We start from the raw sequence: 27,162 nt of genomic DNA, 5'->3' as shown, positions 1-27,162 counted from the left end.
AATTTTAATTTCAAAACCTCAAATACATAATTGTTGAAACCTGCGTTGATTTCCCAGCGCTCACTGACCCTTTGCAATGTTCGAATAATAGGAAGACACCAAGCGGATTTTAAGAATCTATAAACTTTAGTTCCAAAGAAACATATTGTCAAAGCATAAGGCTTGAATTCATCAGTATATCTACCATCTTTATTTTTAAAATTTTTTTATTTTGATTGTAATTTAACAAAAGTTGACATTCCAGTAGTTAAAAACTTATCACACATTAAATTAAAATTAGACAAGCTACAAGCATTAGAATAAGCCTTTTGTAATTTTTTAAGCTCTACTTGGAGCTTTTCAAATTTTTCTTTTGGCATTGTTAGCTGTTCTTTTAGTTTAATTTTTTTTTTATGTTTACCGTGATAATGTCTTAGGTGTTTGTGTTGAACAACTAAAATATATCGATTATGACAGTTGATCATCCAATTAATAATAATTAAATATCAATAAATAATTTTTTTTTTTTAATTGTATAAAAGTAAATTATTTTTCTTATCAGTGGTTGGTAAAATACATATTATTCTGCTGATATCAGATATATTGGTCATTTCTGTACTAGAGTGTGTGCGTCCAAGTATTGGTGTGGAACAAACCGCTATACCAGAACTGTACTCAGTATCTGGCAAGTCCAAAACATTTTCACAAATGTTTGTACCTATTAAATGTAAATTAAAACTAAATTATTAATTCATAATTAATATAAAAAAAAATACTAATAAAATAGTTACTTGAGGTATCTTTTTAATTGTCAGATTTAGAAGACTGTACAGTCCAATAAAATTTATTGGTATTGCATTCTTACGGATATTACCAGATGAAAAGTTCAAAATGTATGGAACACAATCTTTGAGACTAGTTACATTTGCCATTTTCATTGTCAACCAAGTCAAAACGATGACACAATGTTGCCCATTTATTAGGTACATCTAAATAAATATTTAAGGTTTTTTATATTGGTATGATAAATTTTGATTGCAAAATCATACTTTCATTTTTATTATCAAAAATAAAAAAAGTATACTTACATTTCAATATCTTTTGAGAATCTGCGGTAAGTGATGTCTTTTGTTTTGTCCTGTGTATTAGAACAAATTGAAGCAGCACAACGTATAACTATTTTTATTACTGGATAATAAACGATTTAAGCGACTTTTAAAATGAATACTATAGGTAATTTGTATCAGAATTCAAATATTATAAAAAGCTGTAATATAAAATATTCTCTATACATATGATTTATTGTAAACAAAAACCGGTACCAACTTCAAGGCAGAGCCTCCAATAATTCGATCATAACTTCAAGGCCGAGCCTCCACTATGTTATCACATGGTAGTGTCGATTCTTGTTGGTTCTTCATTATTATTAATAATATAGAATTAAATAATTATGACTTGACTTTGGTTTTAATTATGATTGATCATAATCTACTTGGTTCAGTCATATAATACGGTGTTAACACATTTATTAACTCCTGAACCAATGCCTTAGTGAGTCTAAACTTTTTTTAGAAACTGAAAGTCAGATAGTCGACTCCAAATGACTTACTCTATACCACCAAACAGTTTTAAGTCCCCTGGTAAGCCCATTAGACTTGTAGTTTAAAGGTTTACCCCCATGTAATCCTGCACAAATTTACTGTTTTCTTGACAACTCGACCTCACCACCACTTTATGCAAATTGTAAGTATTCAAAATGCATTTCCCAAAAAGGGGACTGCCTAACGTAGCCAGGGATGTGCTTGGCTAAGTCGTAGTACAATATTTCGATTTTTTATGAATTTTAAACCGATTAGTTTCTACCGGAGTAGTGTATATTACGTCTAATTGATACATATCATACTAAAAATCCAAATTTGGTAGTACCGTTTTGAAAACGATATCACTCGACTCCAAATGACTTACTCTATGACCTCAAATAGTTTCAAGTCCCCAGGTTAGCTGATTGGACTTGTAGTGGTGGCTAAACGTAGTATTTTACCATATGTAATCCTGCACCAAGTATTATTTTCTTGACAAATCCATCCCTCTACCACTGTACGCTAATTGTATGCACCCAAAATGCATTCCCTACTTAGAAGAGATACTAACGAATCAGGGGATATGATTGGCTAAGTCGTAGTACAATATTTCGATTTTTAATGAATTATAAACCTATAATTGCGGACGCAATTTGCACTACTGATGTAGATATCTATAGGTTTATTTCATGTTATAAGTGCAATATATAATATATATTAATATGAAATAAAATTACAGAAAATTCAGTGGAAATTTAATATTATAAATTAAAAATTTATATGATTATAAATAAACTGTAAAATATTATATAAACATTAATGCCCGTATGCACAGTCAATTTATGTGACCCATAGTCCTTATGTATTTGTTATTTATGTGATTGATAACAATGTCACGTTGCATAGTCATTTTTATGGGAGGATTCGATAATTAAGGGACACATAAAGTTATGTGGTCAATTTCCACCACATAAACCTTATGTGATACATTTGTGTTCAGCTTATCGTAATACTACGACAAATTATGTACCAACCACTTAACAATTTTCTTTATTATTAAATTTGTCTATAAAAAGTATTTAAATTAGCATACGTCTAGTCAGTAGTCATTAATATGGATGATATATTAAATTTTGTGAATTATTTGGAGTATATTGAAATTGATATAGGCGATGATGATAATTATATACCAAGAAGGTATCTTCGTAATGTCGATGACCCATTCGAATTATACAGCGATGATCAATTTTTTAAACGTTACCGTTTTCCAAAAAGAATTGTACTTGAACATTTGGTGCAATTAGTAAATATTAATTACAGGAATAAACGTGGATTACCTATTCCTACTGTTCTACAATTATTGACTACACTTCGTTTCTATGCTACGTCAAATTTCCAGGTAGTTTTCCTTTAAAAAAAACTGTATTAATATTTAACTGTATTTAAAAAAAAAAGTTCCTATCTACCGGATGAACCATTTAAGTGTCTCCACTCATTATTTTGAAAAGTTCTTACTTTATTGAAAATTATTTTTTTATACAAGTAGGTAATTTTATTTCGTTTCAAAACTGCATATTTTCAGAAATGTTTTGTAATTGCCTTAAATTATATTAAAAAAAAATTTCAAAAAAGTTAAAACTTAAAAATGAGTGTAAACACTTAAATTGATCATCCAGATCCTGTAGCTATTTTTAGATTTGTGTAGTATCAATATATCATTATAGGCTGTCTGTGGTGATCTGAGAGGGATTCATCAAAGTACTGTGTCCAGAATTATTAAAAGAATTTCCCACCAAATTGCTACTAAAGCCAGAAACTACGTAAAATTTCCTCAAACAGAAAATGAGTGGGATGTTGTGAAACAGAAATTTTACGATGTCGCTGGAATGCCCGGAGTTGGTGCTTGTATTGACTGTACCCATATAAAGATACAAAACCCGGGAGGTCCTAATGGGGAAGTTTTTAGAAATAGAAAAGGATGGTTTTCATTAAATGTCCAAGTAATAACATAAAAAATTTCTCAAATTTAAAAAAACCAATGATTACAAAAATGAATAAGTGTCTTCTAAAAAAATGTAGGTGGTTTGTGGTCCTCAAATGGAAATATATGATGTGGTGGCTCGATGGCCAGGAAGTTATCACGATAGTTTTATCTTCAATGCAAGTCGTGCATGCACTTTTTTTTCCCATAATAATAATAATTTACTGCTTTTAGGAGATAATGGTATATTTATTTTTATACAGTAGAGTAGTAGACAGTAGACCTATAATATACGTACTATACAGTTTATACTTTGTAGGTTATGCTTGTAAACCATATCTTTTCACTCCACTTCTAAATGCTATTACCAATTCAGAAAAAAACTACAACAAAGCACAAATTAAAACAAGGAATATTATAGAACGGGTTTTCGGTGTGTGGAAAAGGAAATTTCCTTGCTTAAGGAGAGGTCTAGCCAACTCCACACTGACTTCGGTATCAATTATTGTAGGTTGTGCTGTTTTATACAACATAAGTTTAAAATTAAGATTACTAAATATAGAAGACAATAATAATGAAGAAGTTGATGAAGTTGATGACCCTTTTAGAGATAATAATCTCAACGGAGAAATAATCGGCGCTGCTTCTAGGAGAGGATACATTATCAGACATTTTTCTTAAATAATATTAAATTCAAATAGTTTTAAAATAGGTGATGTAAGTTTTAATTAAATGTTTTCTTTTAAAAAAAATATACCTATAATTAAATATTATAAGAATAAATATTTGAAATAGTAATAAAAATAGTAATTAAAATTTGAAATAACGTAACAATTGAAATTACAAATTAGAATAAAAATAAGATAGTATTATACCTATATCAATATAATAATTTATATAACTAATTTTTATGATTAGTCATTTGATTTTTTTAATTTATTAATTTTTAATAAAAGCTTTTCTTTTTTTAACTTGTACAGCTCGTGTTCTTCCTGCCTCTTAGCTAATAAATTTTCAATTAAAATTTTTAAGCTATTGCATAGCTTTTATCGCAGGCGTGGTGACTGAAAATATATTTTTCGTAACGAAAAAGCGTGACCGTTACCCGTTAATTGTTACCATGGTTACCGAAAATAAAATAATAATAATAATAATCGTTATCATTTATTTATTATTTTAGTTTAATATTATTCACTGTTATCTACCAACAAAACAAATGCATTTTGTCAAATCTTGAGATATGCGGTGTTGCAGTTTCAGCGACGATATACAGTATAATAATAAAAATAATATAATAATATAATAATATTATATTATATTATTATTATTATTTTTTTATTAAATTTTATTAACTTCTTATTTCGTGTTAATATGTAATACTGCAATAGCTTTATCGCGGCAGTAGTGCCACTTGACTTTTTTGATAATCAATCTGAAAATAAAAATTAACTGAATCAATCTATGAATACACAAAAAAAAATTATATAGTTGTAATGGATCATTTTATTTACCTAATTTATTATATTATGAATTGAAAATACTAGATAATAAAATAAAAATGAAATATTATAATAATAAACATGTCAAATAAAAAATTAAATAATTATGTTATTTCAATAAATTGAATGTTAAATCTTAAAAAAAAATTAATGACGTGAGTACTAAAAACATGACGCCTATTCAATATATTGATACAAATAATTACAATAGTGTTAAATTTCATTTATAACAAATTTATAATTTTAATATTATAAACACTTCATAATCAGCGATTTATGCTGACATTTTTAGTGCATCAAATACTTACTTCTATCCTAGAAATACTGAGATACTTTTGATTTTACCTAATATAATTAACATACCTGTAACTTGTTCAACGTTGTATCACTTTCGTAACTCGACTTTAGTTTTTTAATTCTTAAACTGGCTTCGTCACTTACCATCATCTTTACAGATTTTTTAGTTTTAGGTACCTTGGATGTTAAAGGAACTAAAAAGAAAAAATAGATAGAATCACAAAGTGACCAGACATACTAATTTTTAAGGAAATATTGAAGTCTAGTCAGACTAGGTAAACACACATAAGTGATATTATAATTATTTGAAATTTGATTACAATTTACAATAGATATATAAAAAGTTTGCAAGTAAAAAATTTTCCAGTTTCTTTTGTAGTTTTATATGGTAAAAAAATTTTCATAAAATTAACTATAAACTAGTTTAAAAATTTATATTTTAAATAATGTAAAATGAAATTATATTATGTTAAAAAAATGCACAGATAAATAACATTTATAATAAAACTTTTTTTTTATTTAAGTATTAAGTACTTTATTAGTTATTACTTATTAGTAAATAATGACTAAAATTAAACTAATTAATTAACTTATTGTAAATGTAAATGTTGGACAAAAAAATGCTAAACTAAATTAAAATGTATTTTTAAAAACTCAAAAAATCTTTATAAACTAAGATGTCTGGTCAACTTTATAATATAATTAGGATAGGAATATAAGTTGTAAATATACCATTATATAAAGGATCATTTTCAACAATAGATGTATGAGGACGAGGACTAGAGGATTGGAGAATTTGATCAGTTTCTTTATAAAAGTTGTCACTATTTATATTTTGATCAGAATTCACTACTCTGTATGAACTAAAATTTGTTTCAGTGCTTGTACCTACTAACACATAAAAATAATCATAAATTATAAATTAACAAAAAAATTAATTCATTAATTTAAAACAAAAATGCATGTAAATTATTAAAACTGAGAAGTAGTATTAGTTAAAAGTTAAAAAACCAGTAAGCAGTCTTCTTCTTCGCCTTCGCTTTCCTTCAACTATTTGGGATCGGCCACCTTTGTCCTAAACCTTCACTTTTCTCGATTTTTGAATTTGTACTTAACTAAGTAACTGAATTTAGTAAATTTATTGAAACTTACTAAATGGCTAAAATTTATTTAAATGCCCAGCTTTATTAACTACATACTTACTCACCTGGATTATCATTTATATGACTTTCTGATAAATAAACAACTGAATCATTCAATGTGGATAGTTTTTCAGTTGTGAAATCAATTCCATCACCATCATAAATATTTTGGATCTCAACAATTTGGGGATCTATGCGTGGTTGAATTATTTCATTAACTTCAGGGGTGATGTCTAAGTATGAAGTCGTTTCAGGGCCACCGCCAGTCAACATACGTGCTTGCCTTTCAATTACAAACCCTTGCCTACTTTTACTCTTTTCACCTTCCCAAAACCGACGTAGACATTTAGTATCTCTCTATTTTAAAAATTAAACAATAATGGCTTATAAAAGTTAAAACTATACAATCATATTTGTCAGTAGTCAGTAAGGTACTTACCTTATTTACACTTTGGTTTGAATTAAAACTCAAAGTAATTCTTTCCCACGCATCATTTTTTTCTTTGTTATTGAATTTATCGGTTTTTTTACACTCAACTATATGTTTTTCTTTAGAAATACAATATAGGATAATGGCTTTCTCTTCCTCGGTTATATTAGGAGCACGTAAGCGTTTCATTTTATCATCCGACATAATAACACGATTGTCCCTTTCACACGTCAACACTTAAGTACTTAACACCAAAAGTTAAAACTCAAAAGCCAAAAGATGAAAAGACCACGATTTAAAAATTTGTAATAGTGTAGTTAGTACCTAGGTAGAGTACATACACTTTTGTTTTTGTTATTATCAGTATAATGTTTACTGATAACACTGGTATGAACATATCGACATATCTAAAAACGATTTTTGTTTTTATAAAACTTCCCATTACAATGAAACACATAAATATTGACTGTGCAAGAATAAAATTTAGGCATCTCATAAGTTCCTTATGTATGACATAAATAATTTATGAGTTACATTGTTATGTAACACATAAGCTATATTATGTTGCCCATAATATCAGGACTATGCATACCGGCATAAGTAACATAGCTACAATATACTATAATTCATGCTATAATTCAACAACATTTATTTTAAATTTTTAGCTAATAAACATAAATAAGAAAAATAAGAAAAAAAATTACCAAAATCGAAAGAATAAGTATAAAGTACATAAGTATATTAAGTAAAAAACAATATAAAGTTTTATCAATTTCAATCGCCAATATTCAATCGCCATTGGCATCAACATGTAAAAGTGTAAAGGCTTTGAAATTGGACGTTTGTTGTTCGGCGTTGACATCTGTATTTACCACTAAAAGTTAAAAATTAAATAAATTAAATTATATTATGAAACTGTTATAAATTCCTGAAATTTTAAAATAAAAAACATGACATTTAGCGATTAACTATTTATATTAAATTATATTATAAATGTTATACCTGTATGATGTGTTTCGTTGGCATCAACCTGTGGCAATATGAAATTGGACTTTTGTTGTTCGGCGTCGACATCTGTATTTACCACTAAAAGTTAAAAACTAAATAAATTAAATTATATTATGAAACTGTTATAAATTCCTGAAATTTTAAAATAAAAAACATAGTATATGTAATCGCTTTATCTGTAAAATAGAAAAAAAAACCTTAATTCATAATAATTATATACATTCTAATTTAAGGAAATCTACAGGTATATAGGTATTGATAAATTATAGTACTTACCATTAAGTTATGTTCTTTGAATAATAATGTATAATTATCTTAAAATATATCACAGATCCTCATAATACTTAGGTACTACCTATGCAGTGGTTGTTATAAATGGAATCACAAACCAAATAGGTATTGTATAGTAAGCCAGAAATTAATACCTACCCTATATTAGGTATATGTATAGTACAATACTAAACTGTCTACAACTATTTTTTTAACGATTCCAGTTAGTGTTAGTGTATTACCTCTACACAGGTAACAAAATTTAAGAAAATAATTTCACATTTATAATGATTAAGTAGTAGGTGCCTATGCAAAGTGTGCAACAATTTTTGTAACAATTAAAAAAATATAAATTACTAATATTATTTAAAATAATTTTTATTATAAATAAAAACAACAAAAGTATAACTAGTTAATAAAACAAATTTAAGCACCAAATAGGTAGTTAGGTTCTTGGTAGAACTTTAAATAGTATAATAATAATAAAAACATGAAAATCTTTTCAAAATTAGGTTATATAAAGAAAACATGAAAATAATGTTTTCAAGAATAATAAAAATAACAAAATAAGTATACAAATCTTGAGTAAGTTAATTAAAATATAAAATAATGAAATAAATATCAATATCAAAACAATAAAATAAAACTAATTATCTCTTTATATAGGAACATATCTAACAAATTTATAATTATAAAAACAACAAAAGAATATCTAAATAAAACAAATGTAAGTACCAAATAGGTAGGTAAGTAGGTTCTTGGTAGAACTTTGAATAATATAATAATAAAAAAAAACCATGAAAATCTTTTTAAAAATAGTCAATATAAAAAAATCAAGAAAATAACTTTTTCAAGAATAATAAAAACAAACTAAATAGGTATAAAAAAAATCTTATGTAAGTTAATCAGTATCAAAACAATAAAATAAAACTTAGTTAACAATTACCGATTTTTCACAACTTTGGCAAATAAAAAGTGTTTCATCACTACTGAGATTACAAAATGAATCATAGTTGGTACATTTTTGGTGGAATTTATCACAGCAAAAGTTACATTCAATACCCAAGTTTGATTGTTGTATATCAGTATTACATCATTTACAATATCCTGTTTTAATAATGCAACTGTTATAGATATTGCTACAAGGGTTTGGTGAACTTGGTAGTTCATCTATAACAGGAGTGGCCAAACAGTCGATCGCGATCCACCGGTCGATCTTGGACAATTTCAAAGTCGATCGAGTTAGAATTAATTTTTAGGGCCACGCGCTCTATATGTTTCTTAATAATTATAGTTATTCAATAATAAAAAAAAATGTATGGAAGTTGATCCTCAAAGGTGAAGTATATTTTTAGTAGATCGTGACCAAAAAAAGTTTGGCCACCCCTGATCTATAATATTATATGAATCCTCAAATTGAAAAGTTTCTAAATTAATAGTTTGACTAGTCACTGTTTCTGGTTTATAATTTCTACTTAAATCTGAAAATAAATTTTTTACAATATTTCTTTTATTTGTCTTTTTTGGTTTTGTTTCTTTCAATATTTTGTTTTCTTCCCTAGTTTTCTTTCTCATTTCTTTTTCTTCTTCAATAGACCGTTTCTTTTTTTCTTTATTTTGATATAAGTTTTTCCAATTATCTGATGTAATTATTAAGCTTATTAATTGAGTATATAATATTAACGGACCGTGGTACTGGTCTTAATACCAAAAATATCAATTATACCACAGATTCACCATTACAATAATTTAGACATAGACAATTTCCAATTAAATTAGCATTCGGGATGAATATAAATAAGGCTCAGAGACAAACACTTGACGTTGCTGGATTTGACTTCATTGTTCAATGTTTTTCACACAGACAACTGTACATTACCCTTTATCACGTTAAATCAATCAAACAAGTACATTCTTGCCCCGAACACAAAAGAAATCGACAGTGTCGTATACCATGGGTGGGCAACTTTAAGTTACTAGAGAGCCAATTTTTAGTAAATTAATTTCTAACGGGCCAGACCACCTCTCCCATGAGGTGTTAAAATTTTTATTTTCATCATCAATTTTACGCTTTTTTGTGAAAAATATTGCACTACATAAACACGAAAATGGTAAAATTGTATGATGTAATTTAGAAATGTAGGTCGGCCACATTAAAAAGCTCGCGGGCCACCATTTGTCCACCCCTGTCGTATACTAAGACATTTTTTAAATCTTAGACTTAATTTATACATTATTATATTATTATTATATATTATTTATATAGTTTTTCCTTCAAATTTTAAATACACGAACGCTAATTTTTGCACTTTATAGATTAAATCTATTAAATAATAAAAATTAGCAATGAGCATAAATTTCCCTATTTTTGCCATGCAATACAATTTTTTACTATCCAATAAATGTTATTATGTTAAAAATTTAAATTAAAAATATATTTGACTTGCAATTCTTTTCACGAGCAATGCCGTGACGGGTACAGCTAGTTATACATAAAATTTCTATAATGCTGCATCCTATTATGTGCTTATTGTACTATTATTAGCCTCCACTAATGTAACAGTGACCGTAATTGGATTCTGGCGTGACTCCATTGATGCGGTGTATATGTACTGAAATGCGTCTGAAGGATTGATATTTTGCATGGATAGTAGTAAATTGGAATCCCGACAATTGCGACGATATGGCTTAACGCTGAACATGAAATATCCATTGAAAATCTTTTTTAAGATTTGTGCTTGCTTCCTACATGCAAAAAAATTCAGAAACATTTAGAAACACATAATATTTCATACACTGTCAAACTAAAATATAATATATTTTGCTAAGAACTAGCAACTTAAATTATTATAATATTAACAACAACATATTATACTATATTTACGTCACCATCGCCGAACCAGATCGTAAAAGACAATTTTAAGAACCTTATAGTCTGTATTTTTTATTTTTTTTTTGAAAGTACATAAGCGACACTGTTTATGTACTTCCCTTTTCAAAAATTGTGAAAAACAGGGTGGCCAGAGATATAGTTCCATAACAACAATAATACAATATTGAATATAATTTATGATAAATAGATATAATAATTATAGATTCAATTTTAAAGTTATAATATTATGTGGGCAGTGGATGTACTGTTGGCCAGCTGTGCTACCTATTCCTATAGGTATAGGTAACAACGTTGATATACACAATATTATACAAAAATTTACAAAGATATAAAAAATACGGCGATTCACAAGGGTAACATAGTAGATTAAGTAATAAAAAGTGGTGATTCGCGCCTACGCAAGTTAAGTAAATTATACAATAAAAAATGGCAATTTTCCTTCTAAATTGCATTTAAACACGTCGTGTTTACGTACATGCACGGAATTGTGCCCGGGTTGCATATTAACATAGGTACCTACTACACTTCGCTATACAACTGATCAATTCTGATTAGCTTATTTTGTTACCCAAAAACGCTTTGTACACATGCTTATACTATATACTTATTATTCATTAGTTAGAATTTTTTATATTTATATACTATTTTAATTTGTTTTACCAATTTTATTCTATTTTTATTTTTATTTTATTTTTTTTGTTTTTACTAATTTTAATTATAATATACTCTGATATGTTCTCTTTATATAATTTATAAAAGGGTGAATACCCTTTGATATAGGTACACAATAAATAAATGAATAAAATAAATAAATAATTCCCAGGTTCATTTCCAACACACTTGAAATATTTTTTGCATTATTTTATTCACTTTTCTTTTATTAGTTTTCATTTTTATGGAGATTATGGTTTTATATGAATGTACCGACAAATTATAACTTATAAGAGTAGTAGGTTAGGTTATATAACGGTTACTCTGTGAAAAACTTGAGGGGGTGTTGCATAGAAAGTCGAGGGATATTTTCGTTTTTTTTTTTTTTTGGTACAATCACATATCACTACAGTAACATTTTTTTTCACATTGGCGCCAGATTCCCAAAATGATAATATTATTAAATTAAAAAAAAATAAATTCAACTATAGTTTATAATTATAGATGACGATGTATGACTATATAAGACAATTTAAAGTGTATTATTTAAAACAAGCCAATCAGAAACGACCGGTCATGTAACAATGTATAGTATGTTATGTGATGTTAATATGAGCCTTAAAGTAAGTTTTGTAAACAATAAAGGAAAAAACTTATAACCTCGTTCTGGTATTTTTTTGGAAACTGATTCATCGTACATGATAAAAGTAAGCTTGGTTTGTTTTTGCTGAATGATGATCTTTTTAGATCAACATTAAATAATTGTTTTTTTTTTTTTTTTGTGATAAATTTGTTTTTCTGCAATCAAAGATATTTTAATATCTGGATTTAACTAGGTATTAATACAGTTTTTTTTTGTTGATCACAGGTTTAACGAGTGTCTGATTTTGGATCACCATACGACAAATTAAAATTATTGTTAAAATAATTAAAAAAAAATGGATATTTTACATTATTTTACATTTTACATTTTTTTTTACATTAGCTTTTTTTCCATTTATTAATATCTCATATATTATGTTATGTTTATATTTTTCAATATACATTTCATACATTTTATGTACACTAAGCTTAGCAGTTAATTAACGTTTGCATTATTATCTTGTCTGCTGTAGTGTGTTACACACTCGAGGAAGCTCTGAGTATGTGCCGATAATTGAAATAAAATATTATCAGATAATTTATTAGGACGCATTGTGTTTTTGCCAATCAAATATTATCTGCTAAGTCTAATATGTTTTAATTTACTATAAATCCTCTCAATTACTACTTTGTCAATAACAAAAAATGAGCAAAATGCAGTTTTACAAATTTTTATTTCATTGGTCTCATCAATACACACTTTATATAAGCAAGCAACACTCCTGTTGGTTTTTCATTATTTATAAGGCGACTTCTTAACATATCATTAATTAGTATTAAGCCACAAAAAAGGTATCTTTTTTTATCAGCAATATTGTTGAATATTTTTTTACATAAATGTTTTTGTTCTTCTGTTACAGCCTCAAAACATTTTAACTTTATTTACAAAGAGAACCTCCTGTTACTCTTCTTTTTATAATTTCATTTCTCAAACATGCACATTCTTTACCTTGTGCTCGAAGTACTTTTTTCACATTTCTCTTCCTGATTAACGGGTTTGTAGATCTTTTTTGCCGTTTGAAATTTAACTTTCTTGTACATTGTGCTCTGTATTGTCTTCTACTGCATCTAAATTATTATTTTTCCTATTACTTTCATTGTTCTCTAAATTTTCGTATACATCTTCTTTATTTTTGGAACCAGTTAATAGTTAACAATATTCTTTCAAGCAAATAATCGTTTACATTCTCACTTAGAGTAAAATCTTTATCAAGGAAGTCGTCATCTTCATCGGAGTATTTAAATGAATTATTTAACGCGCGGTTAATATCATCTTCATTCATTATAAAATTAAAAAATTTTAACAGTCAAAAAGTTACCTATGAGCCCTAGCTAAATGTTATAAATACAATACATATTATGAAGATGAACATTTTAAACCAAATTAAATAAACTATATTATGATACCTATCCCGGGTTAAATTAGTTTTATTAGTATGTGTAATATATTTAATACTAGCTAATCCCGTGCACTTCGTTGCCCGTTAAAAATACCAATTCTATAATATGAGTCAAAATGTATTTAATTTGTTATTTAATACTTGGTTTAACGGTGTTAAAAACATTTTTTTTTTCATTGACCGTTTTGAATCCCAAGAATCTTGTGGAAGCACCACTTTAAAATACGAATTTTGTTAAAAAAATTTTATTACACACTAAATTTGTAGTACAAATATACTGTGTAAATTGCAAGCTTCGATTATCATTGTTCAGGCTCAAAGTTTATCAGTCGGTGAGTTAGTCAGGTTTTGTTATAGGTAGCTATTAAATTTGGCGTTGCTCGTGAGACTCTCTTATTATTATGCTAGTAGTATATTATCAGGTAGGTGAGATTTGTACATAAGTTGATAATTTCTAACCCTTAAGTTTCAAAGATATAATAATGTACCACCTCGTAGTTTTTATATATTTGGTATAACAACCTGACTTATGTTGAAAAATAACATATAAAAACTTATTTTTACCGATTTTAACCTTTTAAAATCAAAATATTTTGAAAAATCCTTTCTGCACGGTGAAATTTTATTATTTAATCTATCCTCAAAATTTCTATTCTATAACTCAAATATGTTCGGCTCTGCTTTGATTATTATTAAAGTACATTTTTCTTTATATATGGAGAGATATAGAGTCCGGTTTAAATTCTTATTTTTGTGCCATCGAGTCCCAATGTACACGACAAAATATCCAGAAATCAGTGTGCTAACATTTTGAAATATTCAAGATATGGTGAATAAAAAACACAATTTATTTTGAAACGCATTATTGGAATTGAAAGGATTAAGCAGATAATATTTTACAATACATAAAGTCACGATTTAGATACATGTAATACTAGATTTATCTTTATTTTAGTTAACTACTAAAGATCATGGGTAAATCAGCATCGGTGTACTTTGGTTTATGAATAAATTCACACTTGATATTCATGGGTGGTAATTGTGGTAGGGGAATTTACAGAGCCACGTTTAACGGGGGTAAGGGGGGCAATTGCCCCGGGACGGCAAATTATTGAGGATCAACATAAAATAAAAAATACATAATAATGATTTTTCTTGTATGACTGTATAATAATACATATTATTTTACTTATAAATACCACCAAAAAGCAGCTGTTAAAATATTATTTTGACAACAACGTATATAATAAGAGTTATTTGCATTAATATAAAATAAGTTATAATATTTTAATGTTAATAATGTCAGATAAACGAATTAGATTATGCGGTGCAGCGTAAAAAAGGCGGAAAAAGAAAAACTAGAAAAAACCGATATTTCGCTTAGAAAAATTCCAAACCATTATTCATATGTTGCTGCTACAAATCCAGAAAAAGTAAGTATATGTCGTATACTCATACCTAAATTATACCAATTTATTTCTCATTACATTACCATAAGTATAAAATTATGTAATGGAGGGAATCGGAATTAAAAAAAAAAAGATAAAATAGGAAATTGTTTAGTTAATGTCTATGAGATTCAAAATAATCAGATTGATGTTCAAATTGACAATGAAAACGCAGAAGAAACTACTTCGACCAATAAACGACAGGCATTGTTGAAAAAAAATGTATTTTGATCGTTATCCACAGTATTCAATGTTACTTTTTAATTTTTGGAACGGACAAAATGGTTTAAGATTTATTAATTTCAAACGTTCTACAATTTTTATTTTAAGAATTATTTAAAATATTTATTCAGTTAATTACACAATTATAAAACATAATCAAATGAATAATAATACTATATCCTTATGAATGATCAACTTAACAATGTTTTAAACACCAAGTACAATTAATTTTTGTATATAAATTTTAATGTGTCGGCGCGAAGGTACACGGGGCGCTGCACTTTTGCACACCGGGGTGGTTTACGTTTAATGTTTTAGTGTTTTTATGTTCATTTAATTGTGCGAAAAACTGATGGGAAAGTATAGTGGTGTTTACTTTAATTAAAATAATATATACATTGTATACCGGATTGGCGTGGTTGTGCTATGAACGAGCCTATTTTATAATTTAAATAAAACCCTATAGCACTAGACTTACTTGGACGTCAACTTGAACATAACGCAATTTGGCGCCTGGTGGTAGTCATTGGGGCTTAACGATTCCAATGGGCCATGAGCCGTTTCGTAGTGGTCAGTTATGGTGTCAATGCGGTCCACGTGACCACAGTTTTGCAAGGGACAGGTAAACACATTTTTCGCACAGCTTGTTAGGTAGTGGTCTCGGAGTTCTTGGACGGAAAACCATTTATTCGTGCAATCGACTTGGCTCGGGATAGATAAACGTCGATTGTCATCCACATAGTTAACCCGATACTTACACTGTAACTTCATAGCGGATACCAACCAGTTAAATGTCGTATTCGACCTTCTGAGAAAATGGCAACCGCAAGCGCATCGCGACAGGTACTTGATGCATGGTGGACAGCCCACGTGCGCCTTTACACACAATCGGTACGGCGGTAAAGTCTGTGAACCACATGTGAAACATGCCACCAACCGATGGATTTTCGGACATACGTGTTCCATACTGGTTAATGGAGTCACGCATAAACAACCTAACGTATTGTCCTCTATGTCTTTAACACTGTAATTATGAATAATTCAAGCAGTCGTTAAACTCTTGTCATTCATTTTTTATGATGACACTATAATTTTATAAGAGAACAATATATACGTTTTTTTTTGCTATAGTATAATACGAAGGTTGACATTTATTTTTACTGATTCTTATTTTCTGAATATATGATTGAATCATAACAAAACTAAATTAAATAAACGTGTTGAATCTCCAACGTTACGAAATTATCACAGATTATATATAAACAGATAAATAACTTGGGTTGTAAACAAAAACAATGAATATAATCGGTACCGCGAAAAATAACCCCGGAAATTTAAACCTCGTAAAAATAACATCGGAAAAAAAACCCCTATATATTTTGCAAATTAATCTAAATATTGGTGTTAATATGTTATTGCGTAAAAAAATCACAAAATATATAACATACTTACTAACTACATACAATTGTTATGTTCCCACAAATAACGTTAATTTTTAATTCGATGATAAATTATTGATGACCTACGATAACAACGATTCAGAGCTGCCAGTATGTCTGTCATATCGATTAGATAATATAATAAAAGGTATTGCAACAATGTGCCATAATGTTATAATGAATAAGAAAGGTACCTTTATCTTTAATACCTATTCTGATAGAAGTGGTAATTTATAAAATTTGTCAAATCCTTTGTGTGTTCATTTCTCAGTATTCAGTACTACAGTGATAACTATAGTGTGCTTTCGTATATCATATATTTCTCTGTGCTTTTTTTTAATTTCTATTTGAATAATGTTATGGATATTCTAGATATTTTCGAGAGCCAGAAGGGCAAAGAAAAGTTGACATTTAAAAAGTATATGTATGTTGTACACATAGTGCGTTTAAATTTTATAAGGTGGAAATGCTGCAAAAAAAAATAGTCACAAATGTTCATGTATTTTAAAAACGTCCGTGGATAAAAAATGTTTAATTAAAATTGATCATGAACACAATCATCTTTCGTGTCAAAATGAAATTGATGTCTCAAAAATTAAAATTAAAATTAAAACATGGGCTAAAATAACGAAGTCTACGCCAGCACAGTTATTTTCAGAAGCTATGACGAGTCTTTCGGAAAGTATTTTTGAAGAACTTCCCAAAGAAAAATCTATTAAAAAAAACAATTCAAAATCAAAGGACTCGGAGTTTTTCAATAGTATCTGAAAATCTAACAGATTTAAAAATAGAAGGTATGTACTATGAATATTGACAATTAATACAATATTATTTATTTATTTATTATTAATATATGGAGAAAAACTCGGTCTAACAGGCACAACATACAACACGCTGTTCCATTATATTATAAATAATTATTAATAATAATAATACAGTAAATGTATTAACATATGATATGTGTACAATAATTACTCCGCTCAGAATCTAAAAATTAAAAAAAAATATATATAATAAAAATTAAAAAAAACAAATTATATTATCAACATAATATATTAATTGTGGTTCCACGACAAAATATCCCTACAAAAATATCCCCGCAAAAATATTCCATGACATACAATACAAGTTACTAAAAAAAAATATTAAAAATGCCAAGTTTTTCGTCAAAAGTTATATAATTATTATAATATAAGTTACTAAAAAAAAATATTAAAAATTATACAAAATAAAACATGTATTATAATATTAAGTTATGCGCTATTGATTTTAAATATTTATTTTTATTAGTGTCACTATAACTTTTTACAACAGCAACTAACCGCTCGTCCAAATCTTTATACTTACGCCTTTTTTTCTATTGAGACACTCCAGCTATTTGTTGTTCCATTTTTGCCTCCTGTAGACCTTGTTCTCGCTTCAACATGTTTATGAATTTCCACACTGTTACATGGTTAGCTCCCAGTATGCAGAATTAAATGCTCTATGCCATCCCTCTACTGCATTATTTGTCCTGGGAGAACCTTGTATTACAGCATCAAACATATTCCATATTTTAATTGGAAAAGTAGGAGCTCTTCGTCTACCACCACGTGTTAGTCTCCCTATACATGTATCTTCAAAATAATCAACAACTGTTTGTAAATCTTCCTCATTTTCAACGTAATAGTCGGAATTAATTAGTTCTTAAAATGTAGAAATAACATTATCAACAGGTACAAAAGCGAGAGCCGATAATTTTTTTATTTCGTGTGCAAATATTACGTCTGTGGAATATCTATTTTTTAATTCACACGATTGCAATTTTCGCCATAAGCACTGGGTAAAATGAAAAAAACATCCATGTATTGTAACATCAGAGTATAATTCTTTAAACGATTTTATAAATACCTGTTCAAAATCCATCACAATAGATTTTGGTAGTAAATTTGGTTTGAGTATATTAATTTGATTAAGTACTTCAGAATAACTATTTTCATTTTTATTACACATAAGTATATATATAAGTGGATATACAATACTGCTAATGTTACCGTGAATAGTATAAAGTTAAGTGAATATATTGGGCACAGATTTAAACGTTCCATCTGCAAACCACATTTCGGAGTCGTTCAATACATTTAAATTTTCATTTGTTGTGAATATCAATATTCTGTTACTAATATCCCATTTTTCATTATTTTTACTGTCGTACAGCAAAAAAGGTAAATCACTCAAGGTTAATGTGTATTCACTAGGTATTACTAAAGAATCAATAGTTACAGGGTTGGGTGGAGGTACATTATTACGATTTCGAGATCGTTGAATTGTCCGACTAAGCGCAACAGTTGAAGGTAACCTAGCTGCAACTGGCATAGATGACTGAGAAAATGCTTCGCTGATAATATTTCGTGTTGTTTGAGTAGAATCACTAGCTTTCTTTATTCGTTCTATTACCTTCCTTGATTCTAATCCGGCTGCATCTGGAGCGTGTTCGTGATCTCTTCTCTTATCAATGAATTCCCCTACGAGGTTTAGGCAAATAGTAAAAATGGGTAATAGTTATATATATAATAGTAAAAATACGAGTAAACGGGTATCGATTACCTACTTTATCAATAAATTTAATTAACCAAAGATGTATCTGCCTATGTGATAAAAGTTGCGATACAGATAGTAGATTGATATAAAGGCCTATTGAAAATAATCGTACGAGAAATATTCGTTGTATTGTTGCAAATAGTGTATATTAAACTTGATAAAAATATTATCTCTTAAAAATAGGTTCGATTTTACGATCTCGTGTATCTTAGGTTTTACCAGTATTTGTACTTTTACCATAACATATATTATATTATAAAATCAATGGTACCGATAATTCTTATATTTTATTAATATATATTTTTTTTTATGACATTGAAGTATAAAATTCTTAGGTTCCTACATTAATAATTAATTATAAATCACAAACCTGATAAGTCGTCTGTGGTTGTGTAACATCTTGTCAAACATTTTTTCCTTTTATATTCCGTGCAACGCCAAATTATTTTTTTTCACTCTTTCTATGAATGCTAAACGAATAGCCTTCAAATACTAATAAATTATTGCCTTTTTGGCTTTTAATAAATTCAAGCATTTCTTAATAAAATAAAAAAACAATAAAACAAAATAAGAAACGTTAAATGTTAACGACACGCTTTGTAGGTAATGAAATAAAACGACAATCTATACTATCATCAAAATAATTAATACCACACATTCACTATAGATAAAGTGCGATTATTTTCTTCTAATCGCAACTTTTATAATAAAGGTCAACATTTAGGCGGGATATTTTGTCATGGAATATTTTTGCTGGGATATTTTGGTTTGGGGATATTTTGTCGGGGATATTTTGACGTGTCACCATTAATTGTTAATATAACCATAATTGTATTGTAGATGAATAGAGTATTTATGAAAATGAAACGTTTTTATTATTTAATAACCATAGTAAAGAAAATGAAAAGGTCATCATTTTGTGATCTAGAAGTAACTTGAAGCTCTTAGCAAGTGCAAGTTCAAATATTTGGTATGCAGATGGTAACTTTGGATTGACCCTGATTTTTTTTTTTTTTTGCAATTATACGTTGTAAGAATTGTAAAATATAATAAATTATTTACGGTTCTTTTCTGCCTACTCGAAAAAAAAAACTCAAAGTATTTACGAAATAATGTTCCATGCTATTCTTTCAGTCTGTGAAAAGAACATCTTTTTCCAGATCCACTATACTTGAAAGTTGATTTTGAAAAAGCACTAATAAATGATACAAAAAATGCTACGAAAAATATATTAGGCGAACATTTAACAATAAATGGATGTTTCTACCATCTTTGTCAGAGTACTCACAGGAAATTAGCGGAATTAGGGTTAAAAAATAGGTATCAAGATGATGATAATTTTAATGACTTTTGTGGTATGTTAGATGTTTTAAATCTAACCTATTATTTTTACTACAAAAAATTCTAAAGGACCAAAACTGATATTATGTCATTAATTATTAGGGTCATATGAAACAAAAAAAAATAATAATAAATAATTAGAATACTTGCAACTCTTGACTTTGTAAAGTAACTAAGCAACTCGTATGATAGTTGTATTTAAAACTATTATTAACACCTTGCAGTTAAAATTTTTGTTAGTTTAAATATGAAGTTTTGTTAAATAAACTGACGTTTCTCGCCTGAAACTATATTTTACATAGTGAGTCGTCAAGCACATATCGATATATTACTGGTCACAGAGTATTTCTTCAATAACAGAATTATATACTTTTATACATACAACTCAAGTATAATATATCAATAGTTTGATTCATAAGACACAAAAAAGCAATAAAATATTTTACACAGATTATGTACGAGACATCCTATATGAAGAAATCGTAAGTCACCTGAATAATATGTATACAATTTTGATAGGTACCTATGTTTAATTCATTCGATGAATTGGTAAATAGTAGTTCATAAAAAAAAAATTATAATAGTAAACACAATGTTAAGTTTAAGTTAATAAGCTATAGTTTCAATAGAATCATCGCCACTATTTTTAAAGTTACTTCTTGGTAAAATAAAGTTTATTACGAATGTCAATCCAGAAAAACTGTAGTGATTTAAGTATCTTCATGGTTATTTTTATGATTTAATTTTTCTTTTATCAATTCATTATTTAATTTTTTGTTAAAATTAATTTTAAGCCGTTATAATTGTTCATAACTCAATAAACGCCTTCTAAAAGCTAAAAAAATCGAGAATTTTTTTATAGAAAATGATATTTCATTGACCATTGTCAACAATGAATTAAATTATTAATATTATCATTAGAATACGAGTATGTTACAATGCTCACAAATCACTGTTAAGAAAAATCTATTAAATTTTGACCCGTCCATAGCCATCTATTTATAATATTTTAATAACAAGCAATTATTAGTTTTTTAGACATTTTTGCCGTTTTCTTGGACATATTACAAGCTTTTGATAGAGTCTGGCACGATGGTCTCCTACATAAACTAAAAATATTTCTTTCTTCAACATTATATTTTCTGATCAAATCATATCTAACTAAACGAACCTTCCAAATACAAAACGGGTTAGATCAAGTATTAGCAGTATAAGTGCTAGGGTCTCTCGGGGTAGCATTATATCTCCCATTCTCTATAATATATTCGCCGCAGATCAACCAATTACCTACACTTAATATATCAGTAGCAAACTATGCTAACGACAAAGTAATCATCTCTATGAATGACAATCCACTCATAGCCTCTGCAAACTTTTAAACTCACTTAGACCTTATAGATAACTGGTATAACAAATTTAGATTTCAGACATATCTCAGAGTTTATATTTGATCATTATTTGAAGGTTCGTTATCAATTAACTTGACTTCTTCGTTAGCATTATTTTATATTTTATACATCAGAAATGTTATCGCTGATATGTTTTTTATCAAGCCAAGTTATAAAAAATATAATTTAGATTTTATTGTTTTTATTGATTATATTTCATGTCAAAGATCTTATGAATAGGTGTATCTGAGAATTGCAATGTAATCAATAAAACAATAAAAAAAAACAATAATTACAATAAAATTATTCATTGTGAACTTATTCTTATTGGGGGTTTTCTCAAAAAAAAATAAACATAAATACCTATACAATAACATGTGTAGGTATATATATAATTTTTTTAAATTTCCAAACGTAATTATTAATTTCAAAAATATTAAAAAGTGCAATTCATGCATGGCTTAAATATCCACTGTTGTTTTTGCACTTAAGACCTAAAAAGTTTTATTTTAAATTTCAGAGAGCGAACTCACCAATTTATTTTAATGGACTTCGAGTTCACAGTAATTTACGGAACTAGTATTGTTTTAATATCTGGCGCAATTTCAAATAGCTCGTATCATTTTAAGACCGTTAAATTGGAAGGAAAACCTCTTTTACTACCCATAAATCAGAATGCTAGACGACTGACCAACCAAGAAATAAAGAAAGTAATTTCAGTTATTAAGCTGTATTTAAGGCCAGATTTACAGATTGCATTGATGAAGCAATTGGATAACAGCCTAAGCACCAGTACAGACAATTTAAACGCTGAATTTATTAAACGTTATCTAGCATATAACAATAAAATGACAATAATCGTATTATGGAACGGTTCCACAGACATGGACATTTTAGAGAGATTACAAATAAATAATTATAATGTATTAAATATGACATGTTATGACGTATCAAATAATCAACATTTTTACATACAATTAATCACAATGAGAAATATGAGAATCATATACGAATACAGTTTAGGAATGTATCATAAGCAAGGACGAATGTTGAATCTAGTAGAAACACATACAATTTTATGTTCAAAACAACACAAAGGACTGTACCCCCATGATCCTTGCTACGACTTAGAATTAACGAAATGTATTTTTAACAAAATGGTTCAACAATTTCAGTATAAGAATCTAGTGGAACATTTTTAAATAAATAATATGCTATTATTATTATATCTTGTTTTTATTATAATGTTGCGGACTGTCAATATATTGAAACGTAATTATTGGTCCTATAAATTACAATTGCCGTGTTTTATAATTAGCTACTTATTTATTATGATGTTATACATGTAATGTTAACTCTATGTGATGCTAATCTTCCAATGATTTTTTATGTATAATAATTAAAAAACAAAAATTAATAAATATAAAAATGGTTTTCAAACAAAATTATCGAGTATATCTTAATTTATATTATTTGGGTACCTAACTACATATTTAACCTAACCATTTGAAGCCTAAAGATTACGTTTAAAATCTTGTATTTCAAACACATGTAAGCTAGCCCATAATTTTCTAATGATCAATATCTCATCAATTAATAAGAAACGTTTTCTTCCTTATAAAGGGAACACTGGTTTTTTCTTACTTGTATACGAAAGTGATATTCAATTATAGACTTTATGGTGCACAAGTGTATGATCGTTTTGGTAAAGGCACCATTTACAGTCTGTCAACCAACACTTTGCCATCAACATGTCGATTTAGACAACGTTGCAGGAGATAATGAGGACATATTAAGGGAAGAAGAAATAATGTACACTCAATACTCATGATATTGTAACATACACAATTGTAGTAGTTCAAGTAACCCTTTACTAAAATAATTCTGCACACACTATGAAAAATATGATAGCGGTTTCACCATCACGGTTCATAGCATAGAGTAATATAGAGGGGCCGTTGAATTTTGTATTGAGCCGAAAGATGACTACTTTCAGTGTGACCAATTACAAAGAAACAAAACTATTGTTTAATTTTACTTTTTGTCCCTTGTTGTTGTTGTTTTTTTTTTTTTGAGTTTTTTGAGTTTTTCTCCTAGATATATTAAATCACTTCTAAATACATTAAAATAGTTATTTCATTACTTAAAAGTATAATATAATGCAGTAGTGTTTCAATAGTAGACACTTTCCACTAGGTAGTTGAGGTAAGTAGGTAGTAAATAAATATAACATTATTATGCATAGTAACTTGAAATGAGCTTTATTCCGTTGTAATAATCATGAAAATTACATAAATAAAAATAGTAAAAAATATAGATGATAATTAATAATATTATGATAAACATATAATAATAATAGAATATATGTATTGACTTATAAGAAAAAATATAAATAATGAATTACCCATTTTTTGTAGCAGCTTCCACTAATGTTAAAGAATTGTTAAAATCTTTAAAAAAAATATGTATTAAATTAATATATAAATATATTATTTTGAGTTATTATATAAAATATAATTTAAAAACGTGCAGGAAGCATTATAAATAATAAAAATATAAGTTGTATTCATTGTCCTTTGAAAAGTGTTAATTTGTTATACAACATGCGCATTGAATGTGTTTAGTTGCAAGATTTTAATGGATGTTTTACTTTCAAATTTATGTATGTAGAAGCAGCTGACTTAATTAATAGAGTTGGGTGGTCAGATAATGGTGTGTTGCTTTCTGGACTATAAGTTTTCAAAGAACTAAATATTATATAATTATGTAAAAAGTGTTTCAGAACTTGAGTTTGGATAACAAATTTCTTTATGGTTTTAGTTAGATAACTGTAAGATTTTAATAATTTTTCGGTTTGAAAACAAATTAAAATAACACTTTGACTTGGATAACTAAGGCAATTACGATTTCCCCCCTTATTTTTTATTACAATTAAAGAATTTAAAAATGCATTTTTATCTTCAGCATACAATGATTTTAGGCATGTTTCACAGTTAAGAACAGAAGCTAACTTATAAACAACAAAACCATCGATCTATATAATTATTTAATTTGTAAAATTACTTAAGTTATTAGGTATTAGTATTAGCTAAATAGTCATGATCATTTATAAAAAGCTGAACATAAATTTGGTTTTCTTCTTAAATAACCGAATTTATAGAAATATTATTATTAATTGTTTTAATAGTATCAGAATTAGAGTAATGTAATACATCAATATGTTCTAAAGGTATACAGTTTCTTGTGTTAAAATTTTCAATATCATTTACTTTAATTACCAATTTATGATATACCGACATAAATTGTTTGGATGTTGGATTATTATTATATCCTCTTTGAGCTCTTATACATCCAAAAAATAGCTCTAAGTGATCTTGACTTAATTTATGCATTTTTAAATAATCTATTTTAGAAGATTCTATTAAATAGTAATATAATTTTAACATAGAGTTTGAACATATTATAAACCCAATGAATGCAGTTTTTCTCTTTGATTTTAAGATTGGTACATAATTAACATCATTAATATTTTCTTTAATTTTTAACCTCTTAATGTATGTATTAATTTCATTAAAGAAACCTGAAATATCCTTAAAATTTTCTCTACATAGGACCTTTTTAAAACTAATACAATTAATTGACCTTGAGTTTAAAATATCAAAAACTGTATTAAATATTTCAATAAATTTTATAGTTCCACCACAATCTGAAAATTCTATTAACTCAAGATTATTTTTACAAAATTTTAATGCGTCTGCTACTGACTAACTTAACAATATTATGTAATTATTATTATGTTTTTCCTTTGTTTAATTATTATCTTATATTTATTTGTATATAATCGCCGTGTATTGTTTGGCGTTTATCTATTTATTTTTATAATATTCATTTTCATTACTACAAACTGTATTGTACTATTGGGCTTTTAGCCTGTTCATAAATAAATAAATAAATAAATTATAGCAAGTTTTACTTGAATTTTTTGATTGTAATAAAAGATGTGTTGTTTCTTTAATTTGTTACCCAAGTGACAGCCTTGTTAAACCGCAAAAAGCAGTGGGTAACACTGTTTAACTAAATGATAATTCTTATATTTTTGGCTAATACGAATGCGAGGAGTAGACGATTTAACCAATTTCCCCTATGTCCCCAACAAAGTGTAACAGGCCAATTATCGTTATTTCTGATACGAGCTTACTGATCGAGTAAATGAAATGTCGTTATTCACGAAAAAAAAAGTAACACAAATGCGTAACGGTGTCGGTCATAAAATTACTCCAACAGTAACAAGATTTATTACGACAAAAAAGTAAAATAAAATAATATGTCACGATCAAAATTCAGTCGTGGAGAATAAAAATTATCGTAACGAAAATGTGGACGCGTAAGGAATAGAAAGGTAGGTCGATCAACTTGTATGTTCGGAAGGCGTAAGCAGACAGGCTGATGCAACTATATGGGGATAATAATATGTTCAGTATAGTTTACCTATACCATACGGCTATGGGTTGCGCCACTAGCGTTAGCGGGTCCGGCGTATCAACGATTATTCGTTATCGCGACGACGCTCCATTGACCACATGGTTTTTGGTGATTTCATCGACAACAAATTTAAACACGTTACCGAGAAAAAGTTTTTTTTGTTATTGTTTTGTTCTAGTGTGTAATTATGCCTCCGAAAAATGTTTATAAATGTGTTATACGTGACTGTCAATCAAAAGGTATGCATTTATTATTTTGTTGTACTTATTTAGGTTATGCCCGTTTCATGAATCGCATTTTGTTTTTATTGGATGTGGAATGCCATCGGTTTCCAAATTTTTGCAAAGATATTAAAAGACTTAAAAGTTGGATGAAGATTGTTGGTGGTTTGGTTATAATTTAATATAATTTAGTTTAAGTATATTACATAAATAGGTATTTGCAAATAGTGTAAGTCAGTCATAATTAATATTTAAAAACATAAAGTAGG

General features: G+C 27.5%; 2 protein-coding genes and 1 long non-coding RNA gene across 4 annotated transcripts; 1 reads left to right on the top strand and 2 right to left on the bottom strand.

The window, feature by feature from the left end:
• Positions 1-7,630: 7,630 nt before the first annotated feature.
• On the bottom strand, positions 7,631-7,990 carry LOC126552923 (uncharacterized). Its single transcript, XR_007606393.1, has 2 exons — positions 7,911-7,990; positions 7,631-7,782 (listed from the first exon to the last, which is right to left on the bottom strand). It is a non-coding gene; the product is annotated as an uncharacterized LOC126552923 (long non-coding RNA).
• A 2,601-nt stretch (positions 7,991-10,591) lies between these two features.
• Positions 10,592-16,662, bottom strand: LOC114120534 (uncharacterized). Of its 2 annotated transcripts, XM_050207886.1 has the most exons (3): positions 16,557-16,662; positions 15,921-16,466; positions 10,592-10,931 (listed from the first exon to the last, which is right to left on the bottom strand). In XM_050207886.1, exons 2-3 carry the CDS (start codon positions 16,406-16,408, stop codon positions 10,706-10,708), a joined length of 714 nt encoding a protein of 237 aa, XP_050063843.1. In that variant the 5' UTR covers positions 16,409-16,466; positions 16,557-16,662; the 3' UTR covers positions 10,592-10,705. The 2 variants fall into 2 exon arrangements, with proteins under 2 accessions (XP_050063843.1, XP_027838273.1); XM_027982472.2 differs by having other exon boundaries at positions 15,921-16,650.
• A 4,326-nt stretch (positions 16,663-20,988) lies between these two features.
• LOC114120535 (uncharacterized) lies at positions 20,989-23,416 on the top strand. Its single transcript, XM_027982473.2, has 2 exons — positions 20,989-21,284; positions 22,711-23,416. Exons 1-2 carry the CDS (start codon positions 21,256-21,258, stop codon positions 23,390-23,392), a joined length of 711 nt encoding a protein of 236 aa, XP_027838274.1. The 5' UTR covers positions 20,989-21,255; the 3' UTR covers positions 23,393-23,416.
• The last annotated feature ends 3,746 nt before the right edge of the window (positions 23,417-27,162 follow it).

Source organism: Aphis gossypii, chromosome X (genome assembly GCF_020184175.1).
Source record: "Aphis gossypii isolate Hap1 chromosome X, ASM2018417v2, whole genome shotgun sequence".
Taxonomy (NCBI): Eukaryota; Metazoa; Arthropoda; class Insecta; order Hemiptera; family Aphididae; genus Aphis; species Aphis gossypii.
This window is presented reverse-complemented; position numbering and strand designations above follow the sequence as displayed.